This window comes from Staurois parvus, unplaced genomic scaffold (genome assembly GCF_062004578.1).
Source record: "Staurois parvus isolate SC_StPar_1 unplaced genomic scaffold, SC_StPar_1.0 ptg000449l, whole genome shotgun sequence".
Taxonomy (NCBI): Eukaryota; Metazoa; Chordata; class Amphibia; order Anura; family Ranidae; genus Staurois; species Staurois parvus.
This window is the reverse complement of record NW_028318245.1, coordinates 2,227,529-2,242,338: the sequence shown is the minus strand read 5'-3', so window position 1 is coordinate 2,242,338 and position 14,810 is coordinate 2,227,529. Positions and strand designations below refer to the sequence as shown.

At 45.1% G+C, this 14,810-nt stretch overlaps 1 protein-coding gene across 2 annotated transcripts; it reads left to right on the top strand.

Annotated features, from left to right (window-relative positions):
* The first annotated feature begins 6,347 nt into the window (after nt 1–6,347).
* On the top strand, nt 6,348–13,708 carry LOC149453288 (uncharacterized). 2 transcript variants are annotated; one of them, XM_089688529.1, is made up of 7 exons: nt 6,348–6,401; nt 8,585–8,701; nt 9,045–9,143; nt 9,230–9,299; nt 9,416–9,513; nt 10,712–10,844; nt 12,955–13,708. In XM_089688529.1, the coding sequence occupies exons 2-7, from the start codon at nt 8,627–8,629 to the stop codon at nt 13,560–13,562; spliced, it is 1,083 nt and encodes a 360-aa protein (XP_089544655.1). In that variant the 5' UTR covers nt 6,348–6,401; nt 8,585–8,626; the 3' UTR covers nt 13,563–13,708. The 2 variants fall into 2 exon arrangements, with proteins under 2 accessions (XP_089544655.1, XP_089544654.1); XM_089688528.1 differs by having other exon boundaries at nt 9,036–9,143.
* The last annotated feature ends 1,102 nt before the right edge of the window (nt 13,709–14,810 follow it).

Sequence of the window (14,810 nt, the reverse complement as noted above, 5' to 3'; positions counted from 1 at the left end):
ATCAAACTTTTAAAAATATTTTAACTTTTTAAACATTTTAACAGGTCACGTTACATTGTAACATAGGACCCCTTATTTGATAGCAGCTTCACAAGTCTTGCATCCATTGAACTTGTGAGTTTTTGGACAGTTTCTGCTTGAATTTGTTTGCAAGATGTCAGAATAGCCTCCCAGAGCTGCTGTTTGGATGAAAACTGCCTCCCACCCTCATAGATCTTTTTCTTGAGGATGCTCCAAAGGTTCTCAATAGGACTGAGGTCAGGGGAGGATGGAGGCCACACCATGACTTTCTCTCCTTTTATCCCCATAACAGCCATTGATGCAGAGGTATTCTTTGCAGCATGAGATGGTGCATTGTCATGCATGAAGATGATTTTATTACGGAAAGCATAATTCTTCCTTCTGTACCAGGGAAGAAAGTGGTCAGTCATAAACTCCACATACTTTGCACAGGTCATCTTTACACCTTCGGAGCCCCTAAAGGGGCTGACCAGCTCTGTTCCCATGATTCCGGCCCAAAACATGACTCCACCACCACCTTGCTGACGTCGCAGCCTTGCTGGAACAGGGTGGCCTGATCTGGACCATCCAGGGTTGCATGGCACTCATCAGTGAACAGGACTGTTTGAAAATTAGTCTTCATGTATTTTTCTGCCCAATGCAGCCGTTTCTGCTTGTGAGCATTGGTTAGTGGTGGCCGAATAGAAGGTTTATGTACAGTTGCAAGACTCTGGAGGACTCTACACCTTGATGTCCGTGGAACTCCAGAGGCACCAGTAGCTTCAAATATCTGTTTGCTGCTATGTAATGGTATTTTAGCAGCTGCTCTCTTGATCCGATGCATGGATCTGGCAGAAATCTTCCTCAATGTGCCTTTATCTGCATGAACCCGTCTGTGCTCTGAATCAGCCACAAATCTCTTAATAGTGCGATGATCACGCTTACGTTTTCGTGAAATATCTAATGTTTTCATACCTCGTCCAAGGCATTGAACTATTTCACTCTTTTCGGCAGCAGAGAGATCCTTTTTCTTCCCCATATTGCTTGAAAATGGTGCTCTGCTTAATAATGTGGAACACCCGCCTTCAGTAGTTTTTCCTTAAATTGGGCTCACCAGCCAATCTAATTATCACAGGTGTCCAAGATTGTATTCAGTGATCAAAAGAGCCCTGACACACAATGCCATCCATGAGTTAAACTGAAAAACAAAATATTTAATCTTTGTGACACTTAAATAGAATTTGCATAATAATTTGGAACACGGTGCAGTAATGAGCCACACAGGTATTCAAACTTCACACCAGCAGACAGTCCCATCAGGAGGGAGGGCTGCTGGAGACGCCCCCCACTAAGCTAATACACATAAACACATACATCCCATAATAGTTTGCTCCCAAACAATAGAACAATGGGATGTAGCCACATAACATCAAACAACAACCCCCACCCCACCTATCTCCTAGACATGTCTACATAATATTAGGACAGATCGCCCTGTACCCCTAACAGGCACAGGGTGACTTACACATAAGAGGGATATGGGGAGCTGAGACAGGGGTCTCCCCACCTCTCCAAAGTGAGCTGTGTTCCATGGGCCCCCCACCCAACGTGAGCCCCGTCACAAATACTTTCTGCCAAAATGGTGAGATCAAGTGGCAACCCCACCATATATGTAGATAGGAGCCCTCATCTTCCTTGCACCTCCAGCAAGTCTTAGGAGATGAAGAGCACATAAAGTTCAGCTCGACCTGAGTTCTATACCACAGGGACACAATCTCATAGCTCATTTCTTGAAAATATGAGGACATTGAGAGTTTGCGTGTGAAGATGAAACGTTTTTTCCAATCATCTGCAGAGAACGAGGTGTGTAGGTCATTTTTAAACCTTGATATGGAAGGAGGATCCGTTTTGGAAGTCCCCTCCTTCAGCATGCCATACAGCTGAGAAACACTGAGTTCATACAGAATCATCCATTTAATTTTTCAGTCGAATATCTCTTTAGGCTCGGTTCACATCTATGCAGGTTGTGGTTGAAGTGTTAGGCCCATAGCCCACCAATAATTCCAAGTCGTGCAAACTTTTTCAGGATCAGCGCTGTTTTCTGCTACTAGATCCTCCAGTGCCGTGATGTCATTGAGAATCTAGGCCCGCTCCAAAAGGTGAGGAGAGGTCATTTTTCAGCGGCAAGATAACCAGCTGCTAACGGCTTCTCAGGAAGCCTTTTTAACTTTTTATGAAATGGACCCAGGAATCACCAACAAAAGGGCAACCCCAGGAGAAGCCTGGATATCAGAGATACACATGGAGTTGTAGGAGGTAAATACTCTCTGCCAAAATGGTGAGCTCAAGCGGAAACCCCACCATATATGTAGATAGGAGTCCTCATCTTCCTTGCACCTCCAGCAAGTCTTAGGAGATGAAGGGTATATAAAGTTCAGCTCGACCTGAGTTCTCTACCACAGGGACACAATCTTATAGCTCTTTTCTTGAAAATATGCGGATATTGAGAGTTTATTTGTGAAGATTAAATGTTTTTTCCAGTCATCCGCAGAGAACGAGGTGTGTAGGTCATTTTTCGACTTTGATATGGAAGGAGGATCCGTTTTGGAAGTCCCCTCCTTCAGCATGCCATGCAGCTGAGAAACACTATGGTTGGGGGCAGTAGATTAAGAGAGAAATGTTTCCAATGGAGTAGAGTCAGGAACCGACTGGGCATTGGCTCTAAATCTGCGGAGAAAGTCATAGGGAGGCAGTGATGACTACATGAGGAAGCTGAGGGGATGAGAGTTAGGGTCCATGAGATGGTATATTAGAGATGAAAGTTGGGGCCAGTCTATCCAGGATAGGTTTGCTATCATCACAGTTTGTAGTCCAGGCCCAAAGAAAGGGTCATCAAAGACAGGGGTCAGGGGGCCCTGATAATGAGAGAACTCAGGGGATGGATGGTCCTCTTGGGGGCCCTGTTGGCTCTCCAGATCTCTACATTGAATTTATATATCGAGAATGAACAAATCTTCCCCATGGCTATTGTATTCTGATCAGTGCATGACATGAGTGATGATGGATGTACATCATGGGACCTTTTTTTTTTTTTTTGTAATAAAGGACTTGTTAAAATTGCGTTTGTGTTTTTATTTACCAATGAGTAGGAGTACTATGTACTGTACCCTTTACTCATTCACATGGGGGGCTGGTATCTGTGGGCCCCTGTATTGTTAAAGGGGGCCGGATATCAGAAATACACATGGAGTTGTAGACGGTAAATGCTTTCTGCCAAAATGGTGAGGTCAAATGGCAACCCCACCATATATGTAGATAGATTCTGATAAGTCCATAGACTCCAACAACCACCAGGCTAGGATTGTGGGGAAGAGGCCCATGATGTCATCAACATAAAGGATCTATCCGGTCTATAAACCTGAGGCTCTGGATGGACGGTTGGATAAATGGTTCTATATTTAGGATGTATCAGGTGTATAAACCAGAGGCTCTGGATGGACGGTTGGATAAATGGTTCTATATTTAGGATGTATCCGGTCTATAAACCAGAGGCTCTGGATGGACAGTTGGATAAATGGTTCTATATTTAGGACGTATCCGGTCTATAAACCAGAGGCTCTGGATGGACGGTTGGATAAATGGTTCTATATTTAGGATTTAGGACATATCCGGTCTATAAACCAGAGGCTCCGGATGGACGGTTGGATAAATGGTTCTATATTTAGGACGTATCCGGTTTATAAACCAGAGGCTCCGGATGGACGGTTGGATAAATGGTTCTATATTTAGGACGTATCCGGTCTATAAACCAGGGGCTCTGGATGGACAGTTGGATACATGGTTCCATATTTAGGACGTATCCGGTCTATAAACCAGAGGCTCTGGATGGACGGTTGGATAAATGGTTCTATATTTAGGACGCATCCGGTCTATAAACCAGAGGCTCTGGATGGACGGTTGGATAAATGGCTCTATATGTAGGATGTATCTGGTCTATAAACCAGAGGCTCTGGATGGACGGTTGGATAAATGGCTCTATATGTAGGATGTATCTGGTCTATAAACCAGAGGCTCTGGATGGACGGTTGGATAAGTGGTTCTATATTTAGGATGTATCTGGTCTATAAACCAGAGGCTCTGGATGGAAGGTTGGATAATTGGTTCTATATTTAGGATGTATCCGGTCTATAAACCAGAGGCTCTGAATGGACGGTTGGATAAATGGCTCTATATGTAGGATGTATCTGGTCTATAAACCAGAAGCTCTGGATGTTTGAAGGTAAAGGTACCTCCCCATGTTGAGGGCATGTAGCCTGGTATGGTTCTGGAGGTGGAGGGGCTACATGCTTGTCCCCTTTTCCTTGCCTGTGAGGCTGCATACTCAATCAAGGGTCTGGTATGATTTTCGGGGCACCCTGTGCATTTTTCCCCTGATTTTTCCCCTTAAAATATCCATCCCAGATCTCAAGGGTCTGGTATAGCATTTGGGGAGACCTAACACCTTTGGTGGGGAATCTCCCTTAAATTCATAGCAGACCTGAAGGACCCGGTGTAAGTTACGGGAGGAATCCCCTGCTCCTTTGTTTACATGGCTGAGTATTCTCTTCACCTATACCAGACCTTTATCCTGGATTAGAGTCTGATATGGGTGTTAATGGGAGATCCCCACATTTAATTCCTTGGCGTAAAGCGTACGCAAATTAGAGGCATGGCCTTGTACCCAATGTAAACAAAATGTACCGAGAGCACTCTGCTGGCACAATTACCGGTGCATCACGGAAAGGTCCTGAACGCTAATTGCGGTCAGGAGCTTTCTGATCATGTCTAGGGGGAGGAAGGAATTTTTTCCCCTGCAGGAGCAAACTGGATCACGCTTTGCTGGGTTTTTTTGCCTTCCTCTGGATCAATTGTGGGTGTAGGATTATAACTTTTTTTTTCATGGTTGAACTGGATGGACCTTTGTCTTTTTTCCGCCAGACTAACTATGTAACTACTGTAGGTAAGTATGTCACAACCAATCCTGACCTTACACCCTGCTTCACCTCCCAATGTCATAAATCCCTTAAAAGACCGGAAGGGGTTAAAAGAAAAAACAAAATTGGGGGGTGGTGACATCATTGCCCTAATATGGCCAGGTGCCCATATTTAGACAATGACCCCATCCCTTTATGTTGCTGGGGATTCCCGACCGTGTAAGTGAATGGGCTGGGTGACCTTAGCGGTTGGCAAGAAGGCAGTGGTTGCCTTAGCAACCGTTGACAGCAGAAAGCCGTCGCGGTCATTCCAGCTGAACACCCTAAACTTATATTCGAGTCGAACGCTCAGCTCATCCTAGTGATCCTAAAGGCTTATTTTTTAAAAAGATAAAATAACAAACATGTCTATACTCCCCTGCTCTGTGCAGTGGTTGTGCACAGAGCAGCCCGGATCCTCCTCTTCTTGGGTCCCCTGCCGGCGCTCCTGGCCCGTCCCTCCCATCAGGTGCCCCCCACATCAAGCAGCTTGCTACGGGGGCACCCGCTGTTCCGTGTGTCCGTTCATACACGCAACCAGGATCCTCCTCTTCTCAGGTTCCCCGCCGGCGCTCCTGGCCCGTCCCTCTCATCAGGTGCCCACCACAGCAAGCAGCTTGCTATGGGGGCACCCGCTGCTCCGTGTGTCCATTCATATACGCAGCCCGGACCCTCCTCTTCTTGGGTCCCCCGCCGGAGCTCCTGGCCCCTCCCTCCCATCTGGTGCCCCCCACAGCAAGCAGCTTGCTACGGGGGCACCCGCTGCTCCGTGCGTCCATTCATGCATGCAGCCCGGATCCTCCTCTTCTTGGGTCCCCCACCGGAGCTCCTGGCCCATCCCTCCCATCAGGTGCCCCCCACAGCAAGCAGCTTGCTACTGGGGCACCCGCTGCTCCGTGTGTCTGTTCAAACACGCAGCCGTGGCTTGCCCCCGCTCCCCTCTCTTCTCATTGGCTCACTGGCTGTGTGTGACAACAGTGGGAGCCAATGGCTCCCGCTTTTGTCTCAGCCAATGAGAAGGGGGGGCCCTGGGATAGCCAAGACTCCAGTGTAGATTGCTGGATCAACGAGGGGGGCTTAGTTGAGAATTTCTTTCGTTTTTACAAAACAACTTTTCAAATTGTGGAATCGAATAAAGACGAATACTCCAAGGGGCGGCCATTAGTTTATTGGTGTAGAACATTTTAAAAATTGCGTTTCTGTTGATCGTTGGTGAAATGAACACAAAGAAACAGGTGGCAAAAAAAAAAAAAGTGACGTTTAATAAGGACAGGAAGTGGGGTCAGGGAGGCACAGGAAGTGATGTAAGAGGCAGACAGGAAGTTCCGGGTAAGAGGTCAGATGTGAGGAAGTAGAGAGGAGTCATTGTTGGAACTGGCAGAAGAGAAGGTAGGAAGATCTTATTTTCTGTTTACACCCAGTAACCCTCTCGTCGTGTCCGTCCTCTAACTCCATTGTCACCATGACGTCTTTTTTCTTCTGTAGAACCATTTATCCAACCGTCCATCCAGAGCCTCTGGTTTACAGACCGGATACGTCCTAAATATAGAACCATTTATACAACCGTCCATCCGGAGCCTCTGCTTTATAGACCGGATACGTCCTAAATATAGAGCCATTTATCCAACCGTCCATCCAGAGCCTCTGGTTTATAGACCGGATACGTCCTAAATATAGCCATTTATCCAACCGTCCATCCGGAGCCTCTGCTTTATAGACCGGATACGTCCTAAATATAGAGCCATTTATCCAACCGTCCATCCAGAGCCTCTGGTTTATAGACCGGATACGTCCTAAATATAGCCATTTATCCAACCGTCCATCCAGAGCCTCTGGTTTATAGACCGGATACGTCCTAAATATAGCCATTTATCCAACCGTCCATCCAGAGCCTCTGGTTTATAGACCGGATACGTCCTAAATATAGCCATTTATCCAACCGTCCATCCAGAGCCTCTGGTTTATAGACCGGATACATCCTAAATATAGAACCATTTATCCAACCGTCCATCCGGAGCCTCTGATTTATAGACCGGATACATCCTAAATATAGAACCATTTATCCAACCGTCCATCTAGAGCCTCTGGTTTATAGACCGGATACGTCCTAAATACAGAGCCATTTATCCAACCGTCCATCCAGAGCCTCTGGTTTATAGACCGGATAAGTCCTAAATATAGAGCCATTTATCCAACCGTCCATCCAGAGCCTCTGGTTTATAGACCGGATACATCCTAAATATAGAACCATTTATCCAACCGTCCATCCAGAGCCTCTGGTTTATAGACCACATACATCCTAAATATAGAGCCATTTATCCAACCGTCCATCCAGAGCCTCTGGTTTATAGACCGGATACGTCCTAAATATAGAACCATTTATCCAACCGTCCATCCAGAGCCTCTGGTTTATAGACCGGATACATCCTAAATATAGAACCATTTATCCAACCGTCCATCCAGAACCTCTGGTTTATAGACCGGATACGTCCTAAATATAGAACCATTTATCCAACCGTCCATCCATAGCCTCTGGTTTATAGACCGGATACATCCTAAATAAAGAGCTATTTATCAGACTATGATTGCCTGTTGGCTTTGAAATCTTCCCAGCGTGAGAGCTTAGCTGGCTTTGGACTTGTCTGAGCTCCTCACTGGTGATGACACAAGGGCATCTCTTTAGTTGGAGATGCAGAGGAAGTAGACTGAATAGCAGTTCAGGCTCCGCTCCCAACCTTCCCTCATTTGGAATCAGACTTCATTCCTCCTCCGCTGTCCCTCTCTTTGGTCTGATGTGTAGTTCTCCATAAAAATTTTACTATTTAGCTACCCCAAGTGTTGCACTACACTAAACCTTTCATTCACCGTTACTAAAAAAGTGTCGCTCTGTGTCAGCTCAGACAGTTGGCAGGTTGGGTTCAAGTACAACTGGAGACGTAACAAACAGTACCTCATTTTAACCACCTAAATAATGAACAGCTGCGCCTCAACCTCGCACATTGTCTGCGGTTGCAGTGTGGTCTCATTCACATGAATGGGTCACACCCTAATAGGACGGGACACTCAACAGATGGTCAAACTCAGAAGAGTTGAATTGAGAGGACCCAATCTTCAAGGAGCCCCATTATGTCTACTATGGGGTGCACCTGCCTAATTCGAGTAATATATTTTACTACTTACAATTTTTAATCCCAGAAAAAGGGGCCATTGAACAGTTTTTTTAGTATGTAGATGCAAAATTGATACATTACATAGGTGTAATATCAACCAGAGAATATCTGGGAGAGCATTCATTCATTTATTTGTTCATCTTAAATCACCGAGGTCCGTAGAGTAGGAGTTGGAGGGTCAACTTGGTTGACATGCCTGAGCTAACCCTTCTATTAAAACCTAAAACATGTTTTAGTTGGAGTTGCACTCAATAGGCAATCTCTAGTTTACTTTTAGATCCTCGAAGTATGAGGCCTGTATTATACTACAGCGAGAGGTCTGAGAGATATCTATGAGAACTATGGAGTGGAAACATCTTCATTCCAGTATAGTCCTAATATCTGTTTATTATTCATTGACAGAGAGGAGAGTCTTGTTTAAGTTACACGACCAAATTGATAAGGATGGATAACCAAAGTCAAGTGGCTGAGAGGATATTGAAGCTCACCATGGAGATCACCTACCTGCTGACCGGAGAGGTGAGGTGGATTCTGGGAGATCACATGACATCACTCTTATCTCTATTAATAAAACACAGACCTGACCGGGGAGGTGAGGAGGATTCTGGGAGGTCACATGACATCACTCTTATCTCTATTTATAAAACCCAGACCTGACCGGAGAGGTGAGGAGGATTCTGGGAGGTCACATGACATCACTCTTATCTCTATTAATAAAACACAGACCTGACCAGAGAGGTGAGGAGGATTCTGGGAGGTCACATGACATCACTCTTCTCTCTATTAATAAAACACAGACCTGATCGGAGAGGTGAGGAGGATTCTGGGAAGTCTTTAGTAATTATTTTCTCAGTTTACTCAGGTATCCTTCACAGCATCTCCACTTCGCTGCTTGACACCCAAGAGAAAGGCAAATATTCTAAGTGCCACTAAAGTCATTATTGAGCTGCTGACAGGAGAGGTGAGCGGTGCCGGGAATTCTGGGACATTCTCCAGTAACAGACAAGGGATGTGTCTGGATGGTGACTGTATCATTGTGTGTGTCAGGTCCCTATAAGGTGTCCGGATGTCGCAGTCTCTGTCTCCACGGACAATCAGCCGCCCCTCACATCACCGGGTAAGAGGAAACTTTATTGTAAAGGAGAGAGCAGTTCGGAGGGTCCACCTAGATCCCCCATCATCTGATAAACACATAGAAACAATGGATTCAGTCAGTGTGTGTGTTTCCTACAGATGGATCCAGTAAGAAAAAGCCAACAAAGAGACTTCCCCGTCCTCTGTTGTCCCAGGATTCCACACAGGAGGATCGCACCACCCTTCACCATCATCAGGTAGGTGAGGTTGGGCATGTAGACCTAAAATAAATTTAGATTTTTGTACTTACTGTAAAACCTTTTTCTTGGGGTCCATTGAGGGACACAGGAACTGTATAATTCATAAACAATTGGGTTATGCAGCTGCTACACTGGACACTGTTAGACGAAAAAACATTAAGTCAGCCCGCTGTATAACTCCGCCTCTACGGGCTCGTGTACACTTGCTTCAAAATGTGGCATTGGACCTTTTTTTTTTTTAACAACCTCCCGTCCGGCCTATGTATATAAATGGCCGGACGGTGGCAGTGCAGGGTCGGGTGACCGTTTATAAACAGCCTCCCCGCACCCTGCTTGTGCGCGCTCCCTGGGAGCGCGCAGCACTGCGATCCGGTGCCTGCTGTGTCCTCTGGACACAGTGGAACACCGATCATCGGACGGGAGCTCTGTGCGAGGTCATGTGATCACTGATTGGCCAATCGGGGGACACCGACCGCACGGGGTGACACCGGACCCGTGCCACGAAAAGGTAAGTTGTAAAGCAAGCCGACGATCCCCGCAGGATGGATGGGATCTGCAGACTGGGGCGCATAATGGATCGGACTCCGATCAATTATGCTCAATCCGTAGATCCGATCCATCCTGCGGGGATCGTCAGCATGCAACCTATACGGGGTGACACCGGACCCGCTCTACGAAAAGGTAAGTTGTAAAGCAAGCCGACAATCCCTGCAGGATGGATCGGATCTGTGGATTGAGCATAATGGATCGGAGTCCGATCCATTATGCTCAATCTGCAGATCCGATCCATTCTGCGGGGATCGTCGGAGGGGGTGTCACCAAGTGTTACCGCACCGGGTGACACCAACCCTAGGGACGCCTCTGCCCAGGATGCACTGGGAAACCAACAAGCATCAGCATCATCAGCAGTCACTTCCGGTTCATGTGTATATATTCAGGGAGTGTCTGGTGTAGATGTCACATGTGGTGTGCAGTGTGGAGCAGCAGGAAGGTGAGAGGTGTCAAGACCGAAGCGGAGCAACTAGCAGACTACACGCATGGTGTGGAACATGGGTATGCTATAACAATAAATCCTTCAGTGATGCAGGTGCCGGAACTGCGTTCCCCCACGTTACCACTGCAAAAAAGCCCTGCTTCTATGTCATCTTTTGCTCCTCCTTTTACAAATCTGTTCCATCATCTTTGGGGGGTTTAGAGTGAAGAACTGAAAGGCATCAGGATTAAAGTGGAAGAAGACGAGACGTTGGTGAGTGGAGAGCAGCAGTCTATGGAGGAGGAGAGGACTATGGAAAGTAAACCGGAGGAATCTTCTCTGCTTATAGACACAAGTAAGTCATAAACACTAAATGCAGAAACGGGTAACAATCGGCGATCCACACTGGTGTGACTCAGTCCTTGAAGACCCCTTAGGGGTACTTGGACCCTACCAGAGATGGAAGATGTGGGACCAGCCTGTAAAGTCACTGCTGGCAATGGATTCTGTTTTTGGCGCTTCTCTTGGGCACATAGTTCAATGCATGCTAAATAGCGATCCACAGTAGTGTGATTCAGTCCTTGAAGACCCTTAGGGGTACTTGGACCCTACAAGAGATGGAAGATGTGTAAAGTTGCTGCTGGCAATGGATTCTGTTTTTGGCGCTTTTCTTGGGCACATAGTTCAATGCATGCTAAATAGCAATCCACAGTAGTGTGATTCAGTCCTTGAAGACCCTTAGGGGTACTTGGACCCTACCAGAGATGGAAGATGTGTAAAGTTGCTGCTGGCAATGGATTCTGTCTTTGGCACTTCTCTTGGGCGTATGGCCGTGGCGAACCACACTGGTGTGATTCAGTTCTTCAAGACCCCTAGGGTTATACCCTTCCAAACTGGGTAAGGTGAGGTTACCTTGTCTCCTTTTCTATGATGGTGGCCATATGGAGTGGTGAGTAGGGTCTGCCCCTTTAAACACTTTTTTTGTGTCCCCTGTGCTGCTGCTGTCCTACCGTAGAGCCGCCTTTTGCTGCACATCACATATTCCAGGAGGCAAAGCCTTTCGTTCAGTAAAGATGGAGGGGGTGGGAATAGCGGTGCATCATCAGGAGGCGTACTGGCTGAACCTGGAACAGCCAGCAGCCTTTTGAAGACGTCACAGACAAGAAGAGGATCTCTGTTGGTGAACACTGGATCTACTGGGTGGGTGAGTATCCGAATTGTTTTTACTAAATATTACATGTGACCCTTTGGTGTTGTCAGGGGCCTACTGAGGCCCCAAATATCCATCAAGTTGACCATCTCTGTTGTCAAGATTCCAAGGAATGAGGTGGAGGAAGGTCCTTCTCCAGTCTTCACCAGATCAATGCCATCAAAGCACAGACATGGATCTCCTGTATGGTTTGGTTGTGTTATATCCTTTCCTTGGCTTGTATTTATATTATGATATCATCACACATGAGGCCCCTTATACCTAGGACGTTGACCATCACTTTGGTACACCATCATGTTTCCACGAAATGAGGTGGAGGAAGGTTCTTCTCTGTTCTTCACCAGATCAATGCCATCAAAGCACAAACGCGACATGTTTCCACAAAATGAGGTGGAGGAAGGTCCTTCTCTAGTCTTCACCAGATCAATGTAATCAAAGCAAAGACATGGTTCTCCTGTATGGTTTGGTTGTATTATATCCTTTCCTTGACTTGTATTTATATTATGATATCATCACACTTGAGGCCCCCTATACCTAGTAATTTGACCATCACTTTGGTACACCATCATATTTCCAAGAAATGATGTGGAGGAAGGTCCTTCTCTATTCTTCACCAGATCAATGCCATCAAAGCACAAACACAACATGTTTCCAAGAAATGAGGAGGAGGAAGTTTCTGTTCTGTTCTTCACCAGATCAATGCCATCAAAGCCCCCTATACCTAGTAATTTGACCATCACTTTGGTACACCATCATGTTTCCAAGAAATGAGGTGGAGAACGGTCCTTCTCTAGTCTTCACCAGATCAATGCCATCAAAGCACAAACACAACATGTTTCCACAAAATGAGATGGAGGAAGGTCCTTCTCTAGTCTTCACCAGATCAATGCCATCAAAGCACAAACCCTTCATGTTTCCACAAAATGAGGTGGAGGAAGGTCCTTCTCTAGTCTTCACCAGATCAATGCCATCAAAGCACAAACCCTTCATGTTTCCACAAAATGAGGTGGAGGAAGGTCCTTCTCTAGTCTTCACCAGATCGATGCCATCAAAGCCCAGCCATGGTTCTCCTGTATGGTTTGGTTGTATTCTCACCTTCCTCTGGCTCGTGTTGATGCTTCTATGTTATGATTGCACCCGGTTCCGTGAGGGAGCTCTGTAAAACGTGACCATTCTAGATCAGAACACAAGATTTCTAAATGTAAGGCATGAAGAATATTTAAAAACAAAAAGTAAAAAATTGTTTTTCCAACAGGTGGATGCTATTCCCGGAATATCTCCGAGGGAATACTGATGTTATCTCCAAGTAATCCCAAGAAATCTTCCTTCAGCCACAGAGGACTTCAAACGGGAGAGAGTTTGTTGTCCCCTCCGGCGCGCGGGAAATCCTTCACTAAAAACAAAGGCGTTCCTAAACATCAAGGAACTCACACAGGTGACAGACCTTATTCATGTGCAGAGTGCGGGAAACGTTTCATTCAAAAAGGAGGCCTTCTCATCCACCAGAAAATTCACATGGGTGTGCTGCCTTTTCCGTGTTCAGATTGCGAGAAATGTTTCCCTATGAAACAACAATTAATTAGCCACCAGAGAATTCACACGGGCGAGCGTCCGTATTCATGCCTAGAGTGCGGGAGATGTTTCTCTCAGAAATCAAACCTTCGCAGACATCAGAGAAGCCATGCCGGCGTGCGGCCTTTTATATGTTTAGAGTGCGGGCAAAGTTTCACCGACAAAAGAAATCTTCTTAAACACCAAAAAAAACACACGCCCTTTTCATGTTTAGAATGTGGGGAATTTTTTGTTCGGGTAAAAGAACTTCTTAAACATCAGGAAGCTCACAAAGCTCAGCGCCCCTTATAGTGTTCAGAGTGCGGGAAATGTTCCAGTTAGGAAAGAAGCCTTGTTCCACACAAAAAAAAAAATTGACACTGGTTACCAACCTTTTTTATGTTTTGAGTGTGGAAAATGTTTCATTCATCAGTAAAGACATCTTATACATCAGAGAAGCCACACAAGTGAGCATCCTTATTTATGTCCAAAGTGTGGGAAATGTTCCATTCATCCAAAGTGTGGGAAATGTTTCATTCACAAAAGTAAACTTATAGCACTCCAGATAATTCCGTATTCATTTTCAGAGTGTGGGAAATGTTCCTTTATGAAACACTTACCTAAGGCGGCCAGGCATGGATTGAAAATACGGTCGGTTCAGCAGGAACCTGTTGTATTTGGATCCATGCATGGGCAAGCTGGTCGATTGACTTCTGTACTACCAGCCTGCTGGAGAACATCCACATGATCAGCGCCGCCAACTGTAGCCGGCGGTGCTGATGAGTGTATTCTGATGGCGGGGAAGTCTCCCCACTGTCACAATTGGAACAGCTGGAGGATTCCCTCATCCACATCGAGTGTTTGGATGGGAGAATCGAGTCGGTTTGTTTGTTTTTTTTTCGTTCGACCCGCTGGTTGATCGAAAGAAAGGGACTCATGCATGGATTTTATACACCAGAGGCGGCACAAGGGTGAGGGTTTTTAAAATGAAAAGTCAGCAGCTACAAATCCTGTCCCACATGGAAGAAACATATATTTGAAATATATTTTAAAAATATTTTTCCCAAATATATTGACATATATTTGAAATGCTATAATTTTGGCCATATTCAATATATATATATACTGTATGTTGAAATGCGTGTTTATTGCAAAATATATGAAAAATATTTTTTAAAATACATTTAAAATGTATGTCTTTAAAAATACAAATCTACATTTTTAAAATTTACAAATATATGTAAAAATATAGGTTAAAATGACTTTTTTTATATGTAAAAAAAAATCTGGAATATATTTAAAAAATATATATTTTTAAAAATATTTTTTATATATTTTGTAATATATAAAAAACGTATTTCAACATGCAGTGTATATATGTGTGTGTGTGTGTATATATATATGTGTGTGTGTGTGTGTGTGTGTGTGTGTGTGTGTGTGTATATATATATGTGTGTGTGTGTGTGTGTGTGTATATAATTATTTTCTTTTACGGAAATATATTGAATACGGCCAAAATTGTAGCGTTTCAAATATATATCAATATATTTGGGAAGAATA

Bases quoted from the DNA above. Each gene is read 5' to 3' on its own strand.
- LOC149453288 (XM_089688528.1), top strand. From the start codon at position 8,627: ATGGATAACCAAAGTCAAGTGGCTGAGAGGATATTGAAGCTCACCATG. The intron at 8,702-9,035 runs GTGAGGTGGATT...TTATTTTCTCAG, and splicing joins CCTACCTGCTGACCGGAGAG to TTTACTCAGGTATCCTTCAC. The intron at 10,845-12,954 runs GTAAGTCATAAA...TTTTTCCAACAG, and splicing joins TTCTCTGCTTATAGACACAA to GTGGATGCTATTCCCGGAAT.